General features: G+C 39.7%; 1 protein-coding gene and 1 long non-coding RNA gene across 2 annotated transcripts in view; both read right to left on the bottom strand.

Annotated features, from left to right (window-relative positions):
- Positions 1-818: 818 nt before the first annotated feature.
- LOC118025597 lies at positions 819-4,611 on the bottom strand. The gene is made up of 3 exons (XR_004683362.1): positions 4,147-4,611; positions 3,276-3,415; positions 819-1,202 (listed from the first exon to the last, which is right to left on the bottom strand). It is a non-coding gene; the product is annotated as an uncharacterized LOC118025597 (long non-coding RNA).
- A 1,806-nt stretch (positions 4,612-6,417) lies between these two features.
- LOC118025595 (ATP-dependent DNA helicase Q1-like) overlaps positions 6,418-21,898 on the bottom strand; it is a 28,573-nt gene continuing 13,092 nt past the window's right edge. Inside the window, exons 3-4 of the mRNA XM_035028113.1 lie at positions 15,029-15,227; positions 6,418-6,617 (exon numbers count right to left, since the gene is read on the bottom strand). Of these exons, the coding sequence (XP_034884004.1) occupies positions 6,526-6,617; positions 15,029-15,227 (291 nt within the window). The 3' untranslated portion in view covers positions 6,418-6,525. The remainder of the gene's footprint in view (positions 6,618-15,028; positions 15,228-21,898) is intronic.

Here is a 21,898-nt window from a genome sequence, read left to right as displayed (position 1 = left end):
CCAAAATAAAAGGCTTTTGCACAATGAAGAAAATCATCAAGCTTTTACACAATGAAGAAAATCATCAACAAAACTAATAACCTACTGAATGGGAGAAGATATTTGCAAATGACATATTCAATAAAGGGTTAGTATCCAAAATAGATAAAGAACTTACTAACTCAACACCAAAAAAAGCCCCAAATAATCCAATTAAAAAATGGGCAAAGGACCTGAATAGACATTTTTCCAAAGAAGACATACAAATAGCCAATAGAAACATGAAAAGATGCTCACTATCACTAAACATCAGGGAAATACAAATGAAAACCACAGTGAGGTATCACTTCACACCTGTCAGAAGGGTTAAAATCCAAAAGACAAGAAACAACAAGGGCTGATGAGGATGGGGAGAAAAGGGAACCCTTTTGCATCATTGGTGGGAATACAACTGGTGCAGCCACTGTGGAAACCAGTATGGTGGTTCCTCAAAAAATTAAAAATAGAATTACCAGGTGATCCAGTAATTCCACTGGGTATTTACCCAAAGAAATTGAAAACACTAATTTAAAAGATATATGTACTCCTATGTTTATAGCCAAGATATGGAAGCAACCCAAGTGTCCATTGACGGATGGATAAAGAAGATGTGGTATGTATATACAATGGAATGTTACTCAGCCATAAAGAAGAATGAGATCTTGCCATTTGCAACAATACGAATGGACAGAGGGTATTATGCTAAGTGAAATAAGTCAGACAAAGACAATACCATAGGATTTCACTTATATGTAGAATCTAAGAAACAAAACAAAGGAATAAGCAGAAAGCAGAAACTGACCCACAAATACAGAAAACAAACCGACGTTTGCCAGAGGGGAGGGAGGTGGGGGGATGGGTCAAATGGCTGGAGGGCAGTGGGAGTGCGGGCTTACAGTTATGGAATGAGTAAGTCATGCGGTGAGAGGTACAGCACAGGGAATATAGAGTCAGAGGTACTGTAACAGCACCGCACGGTGACAGACGGTAGCTGTACCTGTGGGCAGCACAGTGCGCAGACTTACGGAATCACTACGTTGTACACCTGACACTAACGTAACACTACTTCAGTTAGAAAAACTGTGAACTCACCAACGTCTTCACAACAATTATCACACATTCTGTTGCATGCTTCTGAATTCCACACTTCATCAAAATGCTGAGCTATCAATACACGGCGACACCTGCAAACACATTGAGAGATACAAATTATTAAATGACCTAAGAAGTTTTAAGAATGCCTATTTCAAAACACAGAGTTATAGACTATATTAGTTTCCTAATGCTGTCATAACATTACCACAAGCTTAGTGGCTTAAAACAACACAGATTTATTATCTTAAATTTCTATAGAAGTCTGACGTGGGTCTCTCTGGCTTAAAATCAAGGTGTCAGCAGGGATGGATTTCTTCTGGAGGCTCTAAGGGAGAATCTGTTTCCTTGTCCCTTCCAGTTTCTAGAGAATGCGTGAATTCCTTGGCCATGCCTCCCTTTCCTCCATCTTCAAAGCCAGTGAGTATCATTCTGACCTTCCCTGCTTCCTTCCACATTTAAGGACCCTTATGATTATACTGGACCCATCCAAACAACCCAGGGTTATATCCCAATTTTAAGCTCAGCTGATTAGCAACCTTAATTCACATTTGCAATCTTAATTCTCTTTTGCCATCAAGGTAAATTACAGTTTCCAGGAATTTGGATGTAGACAGCTTTGGGGAACTATTCTTCTGTCTACTACTTACAATTTTTTCCATATGTACCTGATAAACATTGCTTTTAGAAGTTGTCTGGGATTCACTTTGAGATTCAGTATTTTGCAGCTATTAAGAGACTCTTCCTGATATTAAAGCATTTTCTTATATTTTACAGTATCAGTTTGACTCTAAATCCCAAAATATGCTTCTTGAGAGTTTATTGGATATCTAAGGAAATTTTCATTTTCTTATTATCTAGATTGTTGCACCACCTATAGAAAAGAAATGACATTTTCTGTCACTGTCCAGTAACTGCTTATCAGTTCAAAATTTTTGAATCCTTTTTAGGATGGCAATAAGAGTATAAAGATAACTACTACTGAAAAGGGACCTAAAGGTCTAAAACCACCCTAAATAGATTTAAATCTCTTTCTCTCTTTTTTTTTTTTTTGAAGATTTTATTTGAGAGCCAGAGAGCATAAGCGGGCATAGGTGGGGTGGGGGGAGGGGCAGAGGGAAAGGGAGACGCAGACTCCCTGCTGAGCAGGGAGCCTGAGGCACTGACCTGAGCCAAAGGCAAATGCTTAACCAACTGAGCCACCCAGACACCCCTAAATTTATTTCTTAAGGAAAAACTTAACCCTGCTCTCAACTATTTCATCAACCCATCAGCTGGTGAGATGGTACCTGTTACCGAGCCAAGCTCAGCTCTCAAAATGCCAACCGTATATACCTTTCCAAAATTAGTAAAGCATGTAGCTGTATGCCAGAGCCAGAGAGAAAAGGCTTGGACTCACTGTCAATTTAGATCAAAACTTTCAATAAAAGGGGGATGGGTGAAATAGGTGAAGGGGATTAAGAGGTACAATCTTCCAATTATAAAATAATCAGGGGATAAAATATACAGCAGAGGGAATACAGTCCATTATATTGTAACAACTCTGTAAGGTGACAGAGGGTCCCTAGACTTACTGTGGTGACCATTTCAAAATGTATATGAATACTGATTCACTATGTTGTATACCTGAAACTAATACAATATTGTATGTCAATTATTCTTCAATTTAAAAAAATCATCCCTATTAATAGGCTTGTTTTACTGCGGCGCCTGGGTGGCTCAGTTGGTTAAGCGACTGCCTTCGGCTCAGGTCATGATCCTGGAGTCCCTGGATCGAGTCCCGCATCGGGCTCCCTGCTTGGCAGGAAGTCTGCTTCGCCCTCTGACCCTATCCCCTCTCATGTGTTCTTTCTCTCTCATTCTCTCTCTCTCAAATAAATAAAATCTTTAAAAAACAAAATGCTTGTTTTACTTAAATAAAAAAGAAAGAACAATAAAAAATAGTTTTGGAGGATTATCAGGGAGAGAGAGCATCTCTTCTTGAATTAAGGCAGATCTGAGGGTTAATGTACTGGTTCCCACCCTTCAGACATTTGCTTTTACAGGTTTGTACTTGATATTCTACCAATGTATTTACTTACTGAGCAAGTATTCAAAGTAATTTCATAGACTTTCATATAGTGCTTATATTTAAATAACAAGTTATAAAAATGTATGTGGCTTACTTGCTTATGTTTTGACAGTATGATACCATCTCATAAAAGCTTCTGTTGTCCCATATTTTCCATCATCATCACTGAACTTATTCTGAATATATCTCCAAAGCCATAATACAAAATACAGTCCGCTTTCATGTCATCTCGACCTATAGTGTGAGAAATCTTGAGATTGCATAATTACTTGAAAATTTCAAAATATGCAAAAATAATATATATAAAATCAGCTGGCAACACTTTATATAGTCTAAATATATCACATCTAGAAATTTCAGAGATGTGCAAGGTAATTTGTAGCAACTGCCCTCAAATTATAAAAAGAAAAAAATGACTACAGAGACATCAACAATCAGCTTAAAAAATATGTGCATAAATAATCTAGTTATTGAAGTTATAAATCTGAAACCACTAATTAAAAATTCAGAAGGCAAAGATGAACATCAAATTATCTTAGCAAACACAGGAAACAATTCATAACACTCCCATATAAGTAAGATAAGCATTTAAATACATAAGTACAAATAAGTATAAAACTGCAAAAAAAGACTTCATTGTTCTAAAAATACTAGCTAATAAAAACACAGAATCGTTAAACCTCATCTATAGTGTGTTTTCTAGAAAAGCTTTGTTAAAAGTTACTTCTGGATAGGAGTTATACATACCTGCACATCCACGCTCTTGGTAATAATTTTCAATAGATTTACTCATTGAATGTTGAATAACAAACCTCACATCTGCTATATCAATTCCCATACCAAATGCAACCTGTTTAATTACCGTTGCCACTAGTAATTAAAATGTTTAACATTATATGTTAATTAAATCAAGTTAATATATTTTAAAATGTTAATTAGACTTCTATTGAAGATATATACTTAACCTGAATTTCACTGGCTGACCATCTTCGATGAACATTGGTCTTATCTTCTGGTTCCATATTGGCATGGTACGCTCCTGCGTGAATTCCCAGCTTCTGTAAACTAACTGTAACTTGCTTGGAGTCTAAGAAAAGCAATATATTCCTGTAGTAAAATACGTCCAACTGTTAGATATATATAATTTTTTAACATACATTCAAGATACTGATTAATACAATGCATGGGGGGAAAAGATTTAGAAAAGATTCCAAGGTCCTGAACATATATGACTTTCTGGTATAATTCAAGATTTGATCAGCAGCTTGCTCTAAAGCACAAATAAGCCCTGGGCCACCAGTGTTGGTTCCCATTACCTAGTTTTTCTCTCGAGTATGATGTGAAAAGTTTCCTGTGCAAGTGACTGGGGACCTGCACTGAACACAGGTAACAGATTTCTCTATTTGCAGGGCTGGCCTAAACTTCTCATGTGCTGACTGATATACCCTCTGAAGCTCCAGGTGGAATAAAAAGCTGCAGTCTTTCTCAAATTTGACCCTGGAGCTCCTTTCACCCAGTACACCATTAATATCTCCTGAAAATCTGTAGAAGAGCTTTGAAATGCTACTTTTACACAAACTCTGTGCTTCAGTAACACCTGTCTATGCATTAATCCTGGAACACATAGACAAATACTCTCAACTCCATCTACAGTTAATTCATTCAATATGTACTATTTATTCCTTAATGTGTCCTTTGCTATTAAAGGTCTGTTTTTTACATTCTTTCAGAAAATCACCGTTTAACCTTCTATCTTATACACAGTGGATACTTACTAAACATGTGCTGTTGATAATTAGCATTATGTCATTAGGTCCACTACTTAAAGCAATTAGGTGTAAATAAACAAAAATAAATCAGTGTGACTCTTATAATCTGTCCCATGAGCAAATGACACACCCAATTTCTAAGATCACCAAGCAAATTCATTTTATCATACCATTTTCAAGTATCTTCTGCCATATACTAATATTTTTGGCTGCTAATCATTCATTGGTAGATTAGTGTAATATTGGTTACTTTTCAAAAGTTCTGAGTCTTCAAAGTTGGTTTGTTTTCATATTACCTCACTGCCCTTTGTATCTCCCATTAATGACCTTTACAATACCCTCTATAAAAACTTCAGTGTTGGAGGGCTTCTGCGGAATCTAAGAAAAAGCTAACTTGTTACACAGTATATTAATAGGACCATCCATGTAGCCATTTGCTTACAACTTTCAGGGTGCCATGCTTTTACGGGCACAGTGCTTTTTCTCTTACTCTTATATTCACCTCCTCTGACCCTGCCACCTCCCAGGCTCTTCTTGATCCTTGGTTGTGAATTTGCCAGGGATGAGGAGGCACAGAAGCAGTGAACAACTTAAAAAGATGGAGACATTTTTATTTTCTGATGCTATTTTTATAAAAACATAAAACATGGCATTAATAACTTCAGTGAAAACTCAGAAAAATATTGTCTATTCTTAAAAGGATGAGAAACAATGAAAAAACAGCTGTTAAGTTATATAATCTAAATAGAATATTAGCAAATCTTTAATGGCGTATTAATGTGGTATTTTTTAAAAAGATTTTATTTATTTATTTGACAGAGAGATAGAGAACACAAGTAGGCAGAGCGGCAGACAGAGGGAGAGGAAGAAGCAGACTCTCCGCCAAGAAGGGAGCCTGATGTGGGGCTCGATCCCAGCACCCTGGGATCATGACCTGAGCCCAAGGCAGCCGCTTAACCAACTGAGCCACCCAGGTGCCCCATGTTGAGTTATTTTTAAATGACTTCAATAGAGATGTCATTAGGGTCCTTGGTATCAATCTTCACCTTCCCTCCATACCTGCACAAGAATGTGCATCAATTTCACAAGGCGATGTCTTTTACTTAACCCAGCCAAGGATTATGCAGCAACAGAGATACATGAAGAAAGCATTAATTACTGATCTGCTTATAATCACCTCCTGATTTTAAAAACTTTTAAACAGAGTTAACTGTTACTCATGTAAATAAACATAATGAAAAGGCAACCTCAGCTGCAATCCTTCACGGAAGTAATAAACTGACATAGAAGTTACCTCATAATAAAGATTCGGCCGATTAAAAGAAGCCGTGAAAGTAAAACACTTATCCACACACAGTATTTTCTGGGCATCCTTCAGAACATGGCTTGTCGCGGTTGCAGTCAGCCCTACTAGTGCGGTGTCAGGGAACTGCCGCTTCAAGATACCAAGTGCCTTGTAATCTGGAAAAGAGAAAACACCAAGTGGCTCACTTCCTACCCGTAAGGAGTAAGTGACATCTTACCAGTAAGCAGTTAAGCAATGGTTGCTGGATTTCCTTTCCCCGCTCGAGATATCTAATCTGCCGTGGCTGCCCGGCCTTTCGGAGTAGGCAGGCTACTTCTAACTGGTTCTTCAGAAACACTGTTCTGGCCCGCAGGCGAACTCGCTGTTGAAGAGAGGGAATACTAACACTAATACCATTTCCAGTAAGCTGCGCGCTGGTCTGCACCCTCTGACCAGGGGCCCCAAGAGGCAGTGGGAGTGGCCGTAGCGTGCGGAATCTCTTACAACTGACAAGAGGTAAAAGAGGCCATCAGCCGAACCCCTGCTACCACCACTATCCTCCACGTGTGGCAAAATCACACCAGAAAGCTTTTGGTGAATGTGCTGGTTTTTATAGAACTTATTTCCGGGAAACCATTCTGGGTTCATATTTGTCATGAACGTTTCAATCACTAGAAGAGCTGTCCTTAAGTACTTGAACTACTTGGAGAAAGTGGAAAGGAACTGTGGTCGAAACTGCTAAATGCAAAGCTAGAGGACTACTAGGAAAACAGAGAAGGTTGCTGTTGGGGAAGTCGTGAAGGTTTCAAGGAAGTTAACATTTGAGTTGGGTCTTGAAGGACATGAGAAACTCACTAGGAAGGGCAGAAGAAACCACCAGGCAGAGACACGCACATACACTGCAAAGACACTAGCATGAAATGACCTGTCATAGTCAGACAACAGCCAGCAGGTCCGTCGGGCTAACTCACAGGGTGTCGAGCTGGGTGCATCTACTGTCAACTCTAGGAAGCTGGGAACCACGTTCCCTGTATGGCTCCAGGTGAGGGCTGGCCCAAAAGAGGACCTTGTACAAGGTGGGGCAAGCAGAAGTGAACCAGCTGCCATGACTCTCTGAAGACCTCTCCAGGCAGATGGCATGAGGGACAGATGCAGAGGTGCCCAGCCAGTTCTAGCTTGTCCTGGTTTTTTTCCACTCTTCCTTCAGTTCTTCTTCCCAACTGTAGGCCTTGCCCACCAACGGGCCCCACTAGATGCTTGGCAGCAGACCCACAGTGCTGATAGCTACTCAGAGGACAGCGCTTACCAGAGACATCTCAGGAGCCCCCCTTTGTGGCTCCCTCTGGCACTGGCCATGCCAGGTGGACTCCCCTACAAGCTCCAGTTGATCTCCCACACCAGTGCTTCAGGAAACCAGGGACTTTTCTCTGATCCTCCATCCTTCACATCCCCTGCTCCTCACAGCATTGTACGGGGTCTGCTTCCTAACATAAATCCCTGATCACCTGCCATTCACAGTAGCTCTGCTTCCCTGCCTGCACCTTGACTGATACCGTTACCCTGAAGAGCATAAAAAGGCAGGCTTAAGTAAGACTGGGAACAACATGGTCCATTGACTCTAAGGAGCTAGGACTTTATTCTATAGGAAATGAGTCACCATGTAATTTTTAAAGCGCACAAGGGATATAAAGATCCATCTTTTGGTGGCAGTGCAAAGTATGGGCTGGAAGAGGCAAAGACTAAAGAAAGGAAGATTAGTTCAAAGATGGCAGCAGCAGACCAGAGACCCAGTAAGAATAGGAAACAAGGCATGACAATGAGGATAGAGCAGAAGGAAGAGACTTAATAGAAACCCAAGAACCAGAGCCCAATAAGTCTTGGTGACAATTGGGATATGGGCCTAAAGGAGGCAGAGTGGGGAGCAGGGGGAAGGAAAGAGTCCAAGATTCATCTATTCCTGTCAAGCATGTCTCCAGGCACTAAAGATTTTTTTTCATTTTTTTAATTTAAATTCAATGAATTAACATGTAATGTATTATTGGTTTCTGAGGTAGAGGTCAGTGATTCATCAGTCTTATATAATACCCAGTGCTCGGGGCGCCTGGGTGGCTCAGTCGTTAAGTGTCTGCCTTCGGCTCAGGTCATGATCCCAGGGTCCTGGGATCGAGCCCCGCATCGGGCTCCCTGCTCCACGGGAGGCCTGCTTCTCCCTCTTCCACTCCCCCTGCTTGTGTTCCCTCTCTCCCTATCTCTCTGTCAAATAAATAAATAAAATCTTTAAAAAAAAAAAAAATACCCAGTGCTCATTACGTCACGTGCCCTCCTTAATGTCTATCACCCAGTTATCCCATCCCCCCACCTCCTTCCCCTCCAGCAACCCTCAGTTTGTTTCCTGTGATTAAGAGTCTCTTATGGTTTGTCTCCCTCTCTGATTTCATCTTTATTTTTTCCCCTCTTCCCCTATGATCCTGTTTTGTTTCTTAAATTCCACAAATAAGTGATATCATATGATAGTTGTCTTTCTCTGACTGACTTGTTTCACTTAGCATAATACCCTCTAGTTCCATCCACGTCATTGCAAACGGCAAGATTTCATTTTTTTGACGGCAGAGTAGGATTCCATTGTGTATATATACCACATCTTCTTTATCCATTCATCTGTTGATGGATATCTGGGCTCTTTCCATAGTTTGGCTACCGTGGACACTGCTGTTATAAAAATTGGGGTGCAGGCGCCCCTTTGTTTCACTACTTTTGTATCTTTGGGGTAAATACCCAGTAGTGCAATTGCTGGGCCATAGAGTAGCTTTATTTTCAACTTTTTGAGGAACCTCCATACTGTTGTCCAGAGTGGCTGCACCAGCTTGCATTTCCACTAACAGTGCACAAGGGTTCCGCTTTCTCCACATCCTCGCCAACATCTGTCATTTCCTGACTTGCTAATTTTAGCCATTCTGACTGGTGTGAGGTGGTATCTTGTTGTGGTTTTGATTTGTATTTCCCTGATGCTGAGTGATGTGGAGCATTTTTTCATGTGTCTTTTGGCCATTTGGCTGTCTTCTCTGGAGAAATGTTCAGGTCTTCTGTCCATTTCTTGACTGGATTATCTGTTCTTTGGGTGTTGAGTTTGAGAAGTTCTTTATACATCTTGGATACTAGCCCTTTATCTGATAAGACATTTGGAAATATCTTCTCCCATTCTGCCAGTTGTCTTTTGGTTTTGTCGACTTTACTGTCCAGGCACTGAAGATTAAGTGGTGAACAAGACAGAGATGCTATGCAAATGGAAGTACAATTCAAGCAAAGAAACCAGACAAAACAAAGAGTAAACTAATAAGTACGTTATTATCCAAGAGTGAGAAGGGCTCATAGTGGTAAGCCCAGTGTAGTGGGAGTACGACCAGAGAGGAAGGAAGAATAGGAAATTGGGTAGAGACAAACAGGGACAGACCACATATTGCCTTACGGACCCCAGTTAAGAATATGAAATTTATTCTAAGTACAAAGATCTATGGGATTGCCTGGGTGGTTCAGTCAGTTAAGCGTCTGCCTTTGGCTCAGGTCATGATCCCAGGGTTCTGGGATTGAGCCCCACGTCAGGCTCCTTACTCAGCGGGAACCTGCTTCTACCTCTGCCTGCCGCTCCCCCTGCTTGTGTGTGCTGTCTCTCTCTTTCTCTCTCTGATGAATAAATAAAATCTTAAAAAAAAAAAAAAAGAAGAAGAAGAAGAAGAAGATCTGCCAGGTAGTTTAGGAAGAGAAGTACCAGAGTTTGAGCTATTATTTGTTCTCAGCTCCAACTCCATCCACCGTTCTGTACCCTGCTCTGTGGTGCTAGAGTGGGGAATCTGCACACTCCATTTTTGCTTTGCCAGCTGGCCCTAGAAAGACAGAGTACAAGCCTGGGGGAGGAAGAAGGGTCTTGCTCCTTCCTTTTTGCTTCATGTGGGCTTGCTTGTGTTCTCAAGAACATCACCCCAGAAGGTGTCTTCATCCCTACAGCAGCACTATGTCTTCATAGGAGCAGCTAAATACAGTTGACCATTTTTCCAAGCTTTGGGGAACCCGCTTCATCACAGGTTCCCCCGCACTAAGAGACACCAGCACCAGGGTGCTGTGCCTCCTCAGAGGTCAGAGTTTCAGCTCCACAAAGACCCTCCTCTCAAGCTTATTACTTCCAACCTTGTCTTCCTGTTCAGGAACAAGACAAGGATGCCCACTCTCACCAGTGTTATTTAACATACCTTTGGAAGTCCTGGCCATGGAAATTAGGCAAGAAAAAGAAATAAGAGGCACCAAATTGAAACAGAATAAATAAAACCATCACTATTTGCAGATGACATGAAATTATACACAGGAAATCTTGATTCCACCAAAAACTCATTAGAACTAAAATTCACTAAAGTAACAGAACACAAAATCACTATACAAAAATCAGTTGGGTTTCTATATACTAATAACAAACCATTAGAGAAAAGAAAACAATTCCATTTACAATTACATGAAGAAGAATAAAATATCGAGGGGTAAATTTAACCAAGGAGGTAAAAGACCTATACATTAAAAACTATAAGACACTGATAAAAGAAACTGAAGATAACACAAATAAATGGAAAGATATTCTGTGTCCATGAACTGGAAGATTTAACACTGTTAAAATTTCCATATACCTAGAGCAGTCTATAGATTCTATAGATTCAATGTAATCCCTATCAAGAATCCAAAGGCATTTTCACAGAACTAGAAACAACCATCCTAAAACCACAAAAGGCCCCAGTAGTCAAAGCAATCCTGAGAAAGAAGAAAAAGCTGGAGGCATTGAACTTCCTGATTTCAAACTATATTACAAAGCTATAGTAATCAAAACAGTATGGTATTAGCATAAAAACAGAAACATGGATCAACAAAACAGAGCAGACAACCCAGAAATAAACCCACACATATATGGTCAATTAATTTATGATAAAGGAGTCAAGACTATACAATGGGGAAGCAAGACTCTTCAATAAATGGTGTTGGGAAAACTAGCCAGCCACATACAAAAGAATGAAACTGGACCCTTACACCATATACAAAAATAAACTTAAAAAGGATTAAAGTCTTAAACATAAGACCTGGAACCATAACACTACTAGAAGAAAACATAGGGGATAAGTTCCCGACACTGATCTTGGCAATCATTTACTGGATTTGACATCAAAAGCAAAGGCAACAAAAGCAAAAATAAGTGGGATTACGTCAAACTAGAAAATGATTCTGTATGGCAAAGGAAACCATCAACATAATGAAAAGGCAACCTATGGACTAGGAGTAAATATTTGCAATTATCTGATAAAGGGTTAACATAAAAACTATACAAAGAACTCATTCAACTCAATAGCAAAAAACCTCAAAAAAATATGAGTGAAAAATAGGCAGAGGATCTGGGAACACATTTTATTCCAGAGAGACATACAAATAGCCAACAGGTGCATGAAAACGTGTTCAGTATCACTAATCATCAGTAAAATGCAAATCAAAACCACAATGAAATATCACCTCACACCTATTAGAATGGCTATCGTCAAAAACACAAGAAATAACAAGCGTGGGAGAAAAGAGAACCCTGGTGCACTGTTGGTAGCAATATAAATTGGTACAGCCACTATGGAAGACAGTGCGGAGGTTCCTCAAAAAATTAAAACTAAAACTATCATATGATCCAACAATTCCACTTCTGGGTATTATCCAAAGGAAACAAAATCACTATCTTGAAAAAGACATCTACACCTCTATGTTCACTACAGCATTATTTATAATAGCCAAGACAGAAACAATCTAAGTGTGCACTGATACATGGATAAAGAAAATATGGTATGTATATATACATACACACACGATGGAATATTATTTGGCCATAAAAAATAAGAAAATTCTGCCTTTTGCAACAGCATGGATGGACCCTGAGAGCATTATGCTAAGTGATATAAGTCAGAGAAAGACAAACACTGTATGATATCACTTATATGTGGAATCTTAAAAAAAACTCAAAGATACAGAGAACACTCTCATGGTTGCCAGAGGTGAGGGATGGGGGTGGGCAAAATGGGTGAAGGGGATCAAAAGATTCAAACTTCTAAATATACAAGGAGGCTTGGGGATGTAATGTGCAACCTACTGACTATAGTTACAATACTGTACTATATTTTTGTAAGATGCTAAGGGAATAAATCTAAAACGTTCTCATGAGGACAAAATATTTTGTAACTATGTGTGGTGAAGGATATAAGTGATCATACTGTAATAATCACATCCCAATATATACACACATCAAATACCTACCTACCTTATACAATTAAAACAATGTTACATATCAATAATATCTCAAAATTTTTTTAAGATGGGTACACATTTCCAATAAACAATTAGGAACATAAATCTGCAGCTGAAGAGGAAGAGGACTAGATACGGGAACAACTGATGACAGGTGGCAGCTTATCTGCAGAGACAATGCAAGTAACACACAAGCAAGGGTTCTCATCCGAAGTGATCAGACCACTGAGGCTGGAAAAACAGGGCAAAGGTGAGAAACCTGGTGTTTTCAGTAGCTACAGATAACAACTCTTCGGAGTAGTCTGATTAACATGGTGGGGTCTCCAGTTTAAAGGACAATATATATACTGCCTAAGGCATTTAAATCAAAATTAAAAAAAATAACTGTGCCCCCAATAATTCTGAAGGTAGAGAACTGTGTGTCTTCAGGCCACGAGTCCACCATGTCTGGGGAAGTGTAAGAAAAGGTGAGAAGAGATCAGAACCACAGGGAACACTAACATTCAGGGTGGCAGCAAAGGAAGGACAACAAAGGCAGTGAGAATGCAGAGGAACCACGTCAAAGCCTCTGTCACAGTAACCACAGGAACCACGGGGGCAAGGGGCAAGGAGACAGGTGAACCAGGAAACGCGCCTCCTGCTCCGGAAGTTCATCGGGAAGAGCAATGCAGACGAGCCCCCTGGATTAAGCCAGTGAGGAGTGGGGGGCCACGGTCACCTGTGAGGCAGCAGTGACTCAGTGAATTCAGAAAGGAAGGAAGGTGAGAAACAGATGGTGAGTTTAGAGGATGAGGCGAAAGGAAGAGCAGAAATAGGACACCACCATAAAGGGGTGGGAAAGGTCGAAGGCTATTTCAGTTTCTTTGTTTTTAGAGAGTCTTAAGATTCAGGAGTGACACCTGGGGGCTCAGTTGAGTGTCTGACTCTTGATTTCGGCTCAGGTCATGATCTCAGGATCTGAGATGGAGCTCAGTGATGCACTCCGGGCTCAGGGCAGAGTTGGCTTTTCCTTCTCCCTCTGTTCCTCCCCCTCCCACTCACTTGCTCACTCACTCTCTCCCTCTCTCAAGTTAAATAAATAAATAAAATCTTAAAAAAAAAAAAAAAGATGGGGTGTCTGGGAGGCTCAGTCAGTTAAGCATCTGCCTTCGGCTCAGGTCATGATCCCAGGGTCCTGGGATCGAGCCCCCATCGGGCTCCCTGCTCAGCGGAGAGCCTGTTTCTCCCTCTGCCCCTTCCCCCACTTGTGTTTTCTCTCTCTCTCTCTCTCTCAATAAATAAATCAATCTTTTTTAAAAAAAAATTTTAAATTTAAAAAAATTTTAAAAACAATGCAGGAGTGAAGACTTTGACAGAGTGAGAGCTTAAGAAGGCAGGAGAGGATGAAGTGGGAGGAGTCATGGTAACCCTTACAAGAAATGGTCTCTTTTACCTTAAGAAGAGAAAACAAGATTACTAATGTATGGAAAGAGAAAGAGGAGACCTCCAGACCTGCTGGCACCTATTTCCTGGGGACCAGGAGGCGTCCACTAAGTAGGAGGTAGGACCTAAAGGGAAGTTAAAGGCACAAAAAGCTTGCTGGGAGAAATGCTTACAGGAGACGCATCAGGAACAAGTAAAAGCACAGCGGGGTCTGACGACAGCGACCTGAGGTGGAAATGAATGCAGCTGTGCAATTTTTTCCCGGCAGCGTTTAGCACTGAAACAGCATGAATGGGGGAAGCAGAAGCCGGGAGCGGTCCAGCAGCTCAGTCTGGCACAGAGCCTGAGGCAGGTAAAATGCCAGGCAATCCACGAGAAACAGAAGTGGCAACAGCAGAGTCTGGAAGGAGGAGAGAGTGACCATCAGGTGGCATTTAGAGCCGTGGACAAATACATGGAGGGATTAAAGGGGACCCTAGGGGTCCATATGTGTGTGAAAGCAGGTTCAAAAAGAACTGTGGTTGAAATCATGAGCAGGATTTCTTAAATTTAAGGTTGTTTTGCACAGAGCAAGTCTGGGGTGATCTGCTTCCGGCTATGACTGCAGGATTAGGTTGGAGGAGTAAAGAACGGGGTTCTTTACTAAAATACCCCACAGCACTGTAACCCAGTGGTGATAGTTAGGTATAGATCTGGAAGTGGATGCCAGAGACCCTGACTGACGACTAAAGAAGACAGCTCCAAAGCAGATACGAATTCCCCAATGGATGCGAGGGAGAACCCGGTGCCAGTAAACCTTTATGGCTAAAGGTGGGAGAGAATCATGTTGCTGAGAAACATGCATTTCAAGGGATAAAGGCAATCAGACTAAGCGTTACCTGGGGAGGGAGTAAAGACATTCAAGACTCTGCCTCTTGGTTCTCCTTATATTAAGGCAAGAGAAAATGAGTAATAACTGGCTGAGGAAATAATTTTAATGAAAGCAAGGATTTCCATCATGTATGTGAGTAAGAAAATAGTCCCTAGTATCAAGGAGTGTTCTAGATACATCATACATACCGGGTCTGAAATCATGTCCCCAGTGGCTACAGCAATGAACTTCATCCACAGCAATCTGGGTAAATCTCCTGGCTTCATAGGCTTTCTCTAGTCTCGACATGAACATTTTGCTTTTTGCGATTTTCTCTGGGGTCACATAAATTAGCTTTAGCTTGGAGTTTTTATTTACCATTTCAGCATGAACCCATTTCACATGCTCCTATTGAAAGCAAAAACAGACACAATAATGGAACTAAGCTAGTAGACTGGGATACTAAGCAGTAAATGAAGATACTCGTTACTCAAGCCACAGCCTTGGACTGTTTTAGCAGATGTTGAGTTCATTAAAACAGACCACGTGCCAGTACTAAATTTAGGGCAACTGTAAATAGCATTTTAGTTGTTTACTTGTACCCAAATGTTGATAAAAGAATAATCTCATTTGACAAAAAAAAACAAAAACAAAAACAAAATATAAAAATGAAAACACTCCAAGTATTTACTCTACGAAGACATAATTCTAAATTGTTCATAATAAATGCCAAAATATGAACTAAATGCAACAGGGATGATTGTAAAGTTGGGTTTTATTAATTTTAACATTGTATTTGTGATCACTTCATATACCTGAACAAAATTTATTCTTGATTAGCTAGTTATTTTAATGATGCTATCAAATCTACTCAATCTCTTTAGGTTTTGTAAAGCAGCCTATTCATTAAGATTTTGTAATATAAAATATACACTCTTATATAATAAAAATACATCTTAAAAGCTCACAATTATTGGGTTCTTAGTGCTCTATTTCGTAAAATATTTAGCACATTAGGGGTCATATTTTTCTTTCTAACCTAATTAGGAACAAAACAAGTATAAAGAAACAACTGTGGATGTGATAGACAATGTTCAAACTGCTTTCATTGTCCCAGCAAATTCCTTGAGATATCCTTAAGTTTATTAAGAAATGGCTAAAGTGTATTAAATATTTCAATTGGTCCTTAAATGTCCCAGAAATCTTAGGGAAGCAAATATAAGGCTATTTCCTCAGAAATGGAGAGGTGGAAAAAAAAAAAAAAGTTATATTCACATCCTATGAACTGCTAGTGAAAGCAAACAGAAAACTGGACTTGACCTTGACCCATCCCTTCTCTTTTTTCCATCTCCAATTTTTCAAACAGCAGTGATGTGGCATGAACGTCTAATTATCTGCAACTTCTAGCTACTTTCTATTATTACTACTCTCTTTTTCAGGGTTAAGGAAGTACAGTAGTAGAAAAAAAATGTTCTCCATATTCGTCCTGTTGAATAGGAGAGCAGTTCAGACATGAGAATTTAAATAAAACAGAAATAGATGGGAAAAACTAAAGGAACCACGGCTACCTGGAGATTTGGCTGACACCAGGTCCAGAGGAAAATATGCAAAATGAGCAGGGAGTAACTTCTCCTAAAAGCAAGCAAGGAGTCAAAAACTATGGGGTGAAGAAAAAAGATTCAGGAGCCAACCTGAAGAGATGCTCACTGCCCAAAGACAGGACTATTTCAGCATAACAAAGAATAATATGGATTAAAATCCATCAAATATGTTAAATATCCATAAGTTTATAATGGTATTAAAAAAAAAAAAAAGACCTTATTGACCCCAGTTAGAAATGTCAGGAAAGCATCTCTTTCTGAAAAACAGTAAAGAAAGGGAAAGAATTTTTGATCTGCAAAGAGTTAACAAGGAACAAGTTCTTTATAGAAAAAGTCTAGCTGATATAAGGAGTGACAGAACGAGAAATCATCACTTTGGAAGCCCCTAATTAAAGCCATTATTTAAGGCAGGCAATAATCAGCAGCAGCTCTAAAGCCATTAGACGAAAAGGTGACAGAGAACTTGACAATAATAGAATAGGCAGATATCACCCGAACCCACTGTCCAAGCTTAACATCACACAAAATAACCAGGTTATGATGTACCTCCTGAATCATGCCATGGGAAATATACTCTTGAAAAAAAAAAAGAAAAAGGCCAAATACAGTCAAGCTTCTAAATCTAACTAAAAGGAACAAAATGAACAACATCACAAGGAAGTTATCAGAAAAACTAGGATATAGCAAACTATAAGTCAAAGACCCTGATTTCTTCAAGAAATAATTTAAATATACATGGGAAACAAACAGGAAATAAGGGAAACCTACAGAAATATCACCAAAATACAACATAAACCATGAATCTATTCTGGACCACAATTTAAAAAAAGAAAACTAAGTTTTGATGAGACAGAGAAATGTGAATATTTTTACTTGATTATTTTAATGAATCAATATTAAATTTTTTAGGTGTGATGATGTCATTATATTTTTCTGATACATACTGAAGGAGTTACAACTGAAATGATATGATGTCTGAGAATTGTTTCAAATAAACAAACCAAGAGGGAGGAGGGAGGGAAAATTCCGGGCATATAAATGAAAAAGGATTGGTCATATGTTGATAATTGTTAAAAGTGGTTAATGGATACTTGGCAGTTTTATTACAATTCTACTTTTCTATACTTTTGGAAATTTCAATAATATCTTTTTAAAAAAAGAATAGCTAGGAAATGCTTATTCAACAGATGAAGGTAAGAGAGTCCATTCTCAAACAGATGAAATTCCACAGAGAAAGGGTACCTTGTTAGTAATATACCGTTTATATTTACTTATCTTGCATAATTAGAAATTCTTGCTTACTATTTTCTAATAGATAATATAAAACAAGTCAGCTAATGTTTACTGTAAAGTGCCAGATAGTAAATATTAGGCTTTGTGGGCCATACAATATCACAACTACTCGGCCATTATTGTGTGAAAACAGTGGTAGACAACACGTAAATGAACAAGCATGGCTGTGTTCCAATAAAACTTTATGGACACTGAAATCTAAATTTCATATAATTTACACACTTCACAAAGTATGCTTCTTCTTTTGGTTTTTTTAATCATTCAAAAATATAAAAAACCAAGCAATAAAGACTAGAAAGTACATAGGCCACCACCAGAAACACCAACTTTATGGGTAACACAATGGCACTAAACTCGTATCTTTCAATAATCACTCAGAATGTAAATGGACTAAATGCTCCAATCAAAAGATACAGGGAATCAGAATGGATATAAAAAAAACAAGACCCATTAGTATGCTGCCTACAAGAGACTCATTTTAGACCTAACAACACCTACAGATTGAAAGTGAGGGGATAGAGAACCATCTATCATGCTAATAGATATCAAAAGAAAGCTGAGGTAGCCATACTTATATCAGACAAACTAGACTTTTTAAAAAATATTTATTTATTTTAGAGAGAGAGAGAGGGGAGAGAGCGTGCGTGGGGGGAGGGGCAGAGGAAGTGAGAGAATCTCAGCAGACTCCCTACTGAGTGTGGAGCCTGATATGCGGCTGGATCTCAAGACCCTGAGATCACGACCTGAGCTGGAATCAAGAGTCAGATGTTTTACCTCAATATCATAAAAGCCATCTATGAAAAACCCACAGCGAATATCATTCTCAATGGGGAAAAACTGAGAGCTTTCCCCCTAAGGTCAGGAACACAGCAGGGATGTCCACTATCACCACTGCTATTCAACATAGTACTAGAAGTCCTAGCCACAGCAATCAGACAACAAAAAGAAATAAAAGGCATCCAAATCGGCAAAGAAGAAGTCAAACTCTCACTCTTTGCAGATGATATGATACTTTATGTGGAAAACCCAAACTCCACCCCAAAACTGCTAGAACTCATACAGGAATTCAGTAAAGTGGCAGGATATAAAATCAATGCACAGAAATCAGTGGCATTCCTATACACCAACAACAAGACAGGAGAAAGAGAAATTAAGGAGTCCATCCCATTTACAGTTGCACACAAAACCATAAGATACCTAGGAATAAATCTAACCAAAGAGGCAAATAATCTGTACTCAGAAAACTATAATATACTCATGAAAGAAATTGAGGAAGACACAAAGAAATGAAAAAATGTTCCATGCCCATGGATTGGAAGAACAAATATTGTGAAGATGTCAATGCTACCTAGAGCAATCTACACATTCAATGCAATCCCCATCAAAATACCATCCACTTTTTTCAAAGAAATGGAACAAATAATCCTAAAATTTGTATGGAACCAGAAAAGACCCCGAATAGCCAGAGGAATGTTGAAAAAGAAAAGCAAAGCTGGCAGCATCACAATTCCGGACTTCCAGCTCTATTACAAAGCTGTCATCATCAAGACAGTATGGTACTGGCACAAAAACAGACACATAGATCAATGGAACAGAATAGAGAGCCCAGAAATGGACCCTCAACTCTATGGTCAACTAATCTTTGACAAAGCAGGAAAGAATGTCCAATGGAAAAAAGACAGTCTCTTCAACAAATGGTGTTGGGAAAACTGGACAGCCACATGCAGAAGAATGAAACTGGACCATTTCCTTACACCGCACACAAAAATAGACTCAAAATGGTTGAAAGACCTCAATGTGAGACAGGAGTCCCTCAAAATCCTAAAGGAGAACACAGGCAGCAACCTCTTTCACCTCAGCCACAGCAACTTCTTCCTAGAAACATCGCCAAAGGCAAGGGAAGCAAGGGCAAAAATGAACTATTGGGACCTCATCAAGATAAGAAGCTTTTGCACAGCAAAAGAAACAGTCAACAAAACCAAAAGACAACTGACAGAATGGGAGAAGATATTTGCAAATGACATATCAGATAAAGGGCTAGTATCCAAAATCTATAAAGAACTTATCAAACTCAACACCCAAAGAACAAAGAATCCAATCAAGAAATGGGCAGAAGACATGAACAGACATTTTTCCAAAGAAGACATCCAAATGGCCAACAGACACATGAAAAAGTGCTCAACATCGCTCAGCATCAGGGAAATCCAAATCAAAACCTCAATGAGATACCACCTCACACCAGTCAGAATGGCTAAAATTAACAAGTCAGGAAATGACAGATGTTGGCGGGGATGCGGAGAAAGGGGAGCCCTCCTACACTGTTGGTGGGAATGCAAGCTGGTGCAGCCACTCTGGAAAACAGTATGGAGGTTCCTCAAAAAGTTGAAAATAGAGCTACTATACAATCCAGCAATTGCACTACTGGGTATTTACCCCAAAGATACAAATGTAGGGATCCAAAGGGGTATGTGCACCCCGATGTTTATAGCAGCAATGTCCACAATAGCCAAACTGTGGAAAGAGCCAAGATGTCCATTGACAGATGAATGGATAAAGAAGATGTGGTATATATATACAATGGAATATTATGCAGCCAACAAAAGGAATGAGACCTTGCCATTTGCAACGACGCGGATGGAACTGGAGGGTATTATGCTGAGCGAAATAAGTCAAACAGAGAAAGACATGTATCATATGACCTCACTGATATGAAGAATTCTTAATCTCAGGAAACAAACTGAGGGTTGCTGGAGTGGGGGTGGGGTGGGAGGGATGGGGTGACTGGGTGATAGACAGTGGGGAGGGTATGTGCTATGGTGAGTGCTGTGAATTGTGCAAGACTGTTGAATCTCAGATCTGTACCTCTGAAACAAACAATGCAATATACGTTAAGAAAAAAAAAAGAAGATAGCAAGAGGGGAAGAATAAAGGGGGAAATCAGAGGGGGAGACGAACCATGAGAGACGATGGACTCTGAAAAACAAACTGAGGGTTCTAGAGGGGACTGGGGGTGGGAGGATGGGTTAGCCTGGTGATGGGTATTAAAGAGGGCACATTCTGCATGGAACACTGGGTGTTATGCACAAACAATGAATCATGGAACACTACATCTAAAACTAATGATGTAATGTATGGTGATTAACATAACAATAAAAAATTAGAAGAAAAAGAGTCAGATGTTTGACTGAGCCATCCAGGCACCCCTAGACAAACTAGGTTTTATTTTATTTTATTTAAAGGTTTTATTTATTTGAGAGAGAGAGTGCACAAGCAGGGAGAGTGGCAGAGGGAGAGGAGGCTCCCTGCTCAGCAGGGAGCCTGATGTGGGGCTGGATCCCAGTACCCTGGGATCATGACCCAAGCTGAAGGCAGATGCCTGACCAACTGAGCCACCCAGGCACCCCTTGATAAACTATATTTTAGACTGAAGACTGAAACAAGACATGAAGAAGGCCATTATATCATAATTAAGTAGTATATCCATCAAGAAGATCTAACAATTGTAAATATTTATGCCCCCAACTTGGCAGCACCAAAATATGTAAAGCACTTATTAACAAATATAAAGAAACTCATTGATAACAACATAATAATACTAAAGAACTTTAGCACCCTGCTTGCAGTAATGGACTGATCATGTAAGCAGAAAATCAACAAGGAAACAATGGCTTTGAATGACATACTGGGCCAGAGGGAGTTAACAGATATATTCAGAACATTTGATCCTAAAGCAGCAGAATACACATTCTTTTCAAGTGCACATGGAACATCCTCCAGAATGGATCACATAGTGGGTCACAAATCACCCTTTAACAAGTCCAAAAAGATCAAGATCATACCATGCATATTTTCAGACCACAACACTATGAATATTGAAGTCAACCACAAGAAAAAATTTGGAAAGACCACAAATACATGGAGGTTAAAGAACATCCTACTAGGGCGCCTGGGTGGCTCAGGTGGTTGAGCAACTGCCTTTGGCTCAGGTCATGATCCTGGAGTCCCGGGATCGAGTCCCGCACTGGGCTCCCCGCTCAGCGGGGAGCCTGCTTCTCCCTCTGACCCTACCCCCTCTCATGCTCTCTCTCATTCTCTCTCTCGCAAATAAATAAATAAAATCTTTAAAAAAAAAAAAAAAAAAAGAACATCCTACTAAAGAATGAGTGGGTTAACCAGGAAATTTAA

The sequence above is a fragment of the Mirounga leonina genome, unplaced genomic scaffold (genome assembly GCF_011800145.1).
Source record: "Mirounga leonina isolate KUSES-001 unplaced genomic scaffold, KU_Mleo_1.0 Mir_201, whole genome shotgun sequence".
NCBI lineage: Eukaryota > Metazoa > Chordata > Mammalia > Carnivora > Phocidae > Mirounga > Mirounga leonina.
Note: the sequence above shows the minus strand (reverse complement) of the source record. Positions and strands in the feature narration are given on the sequence as shown.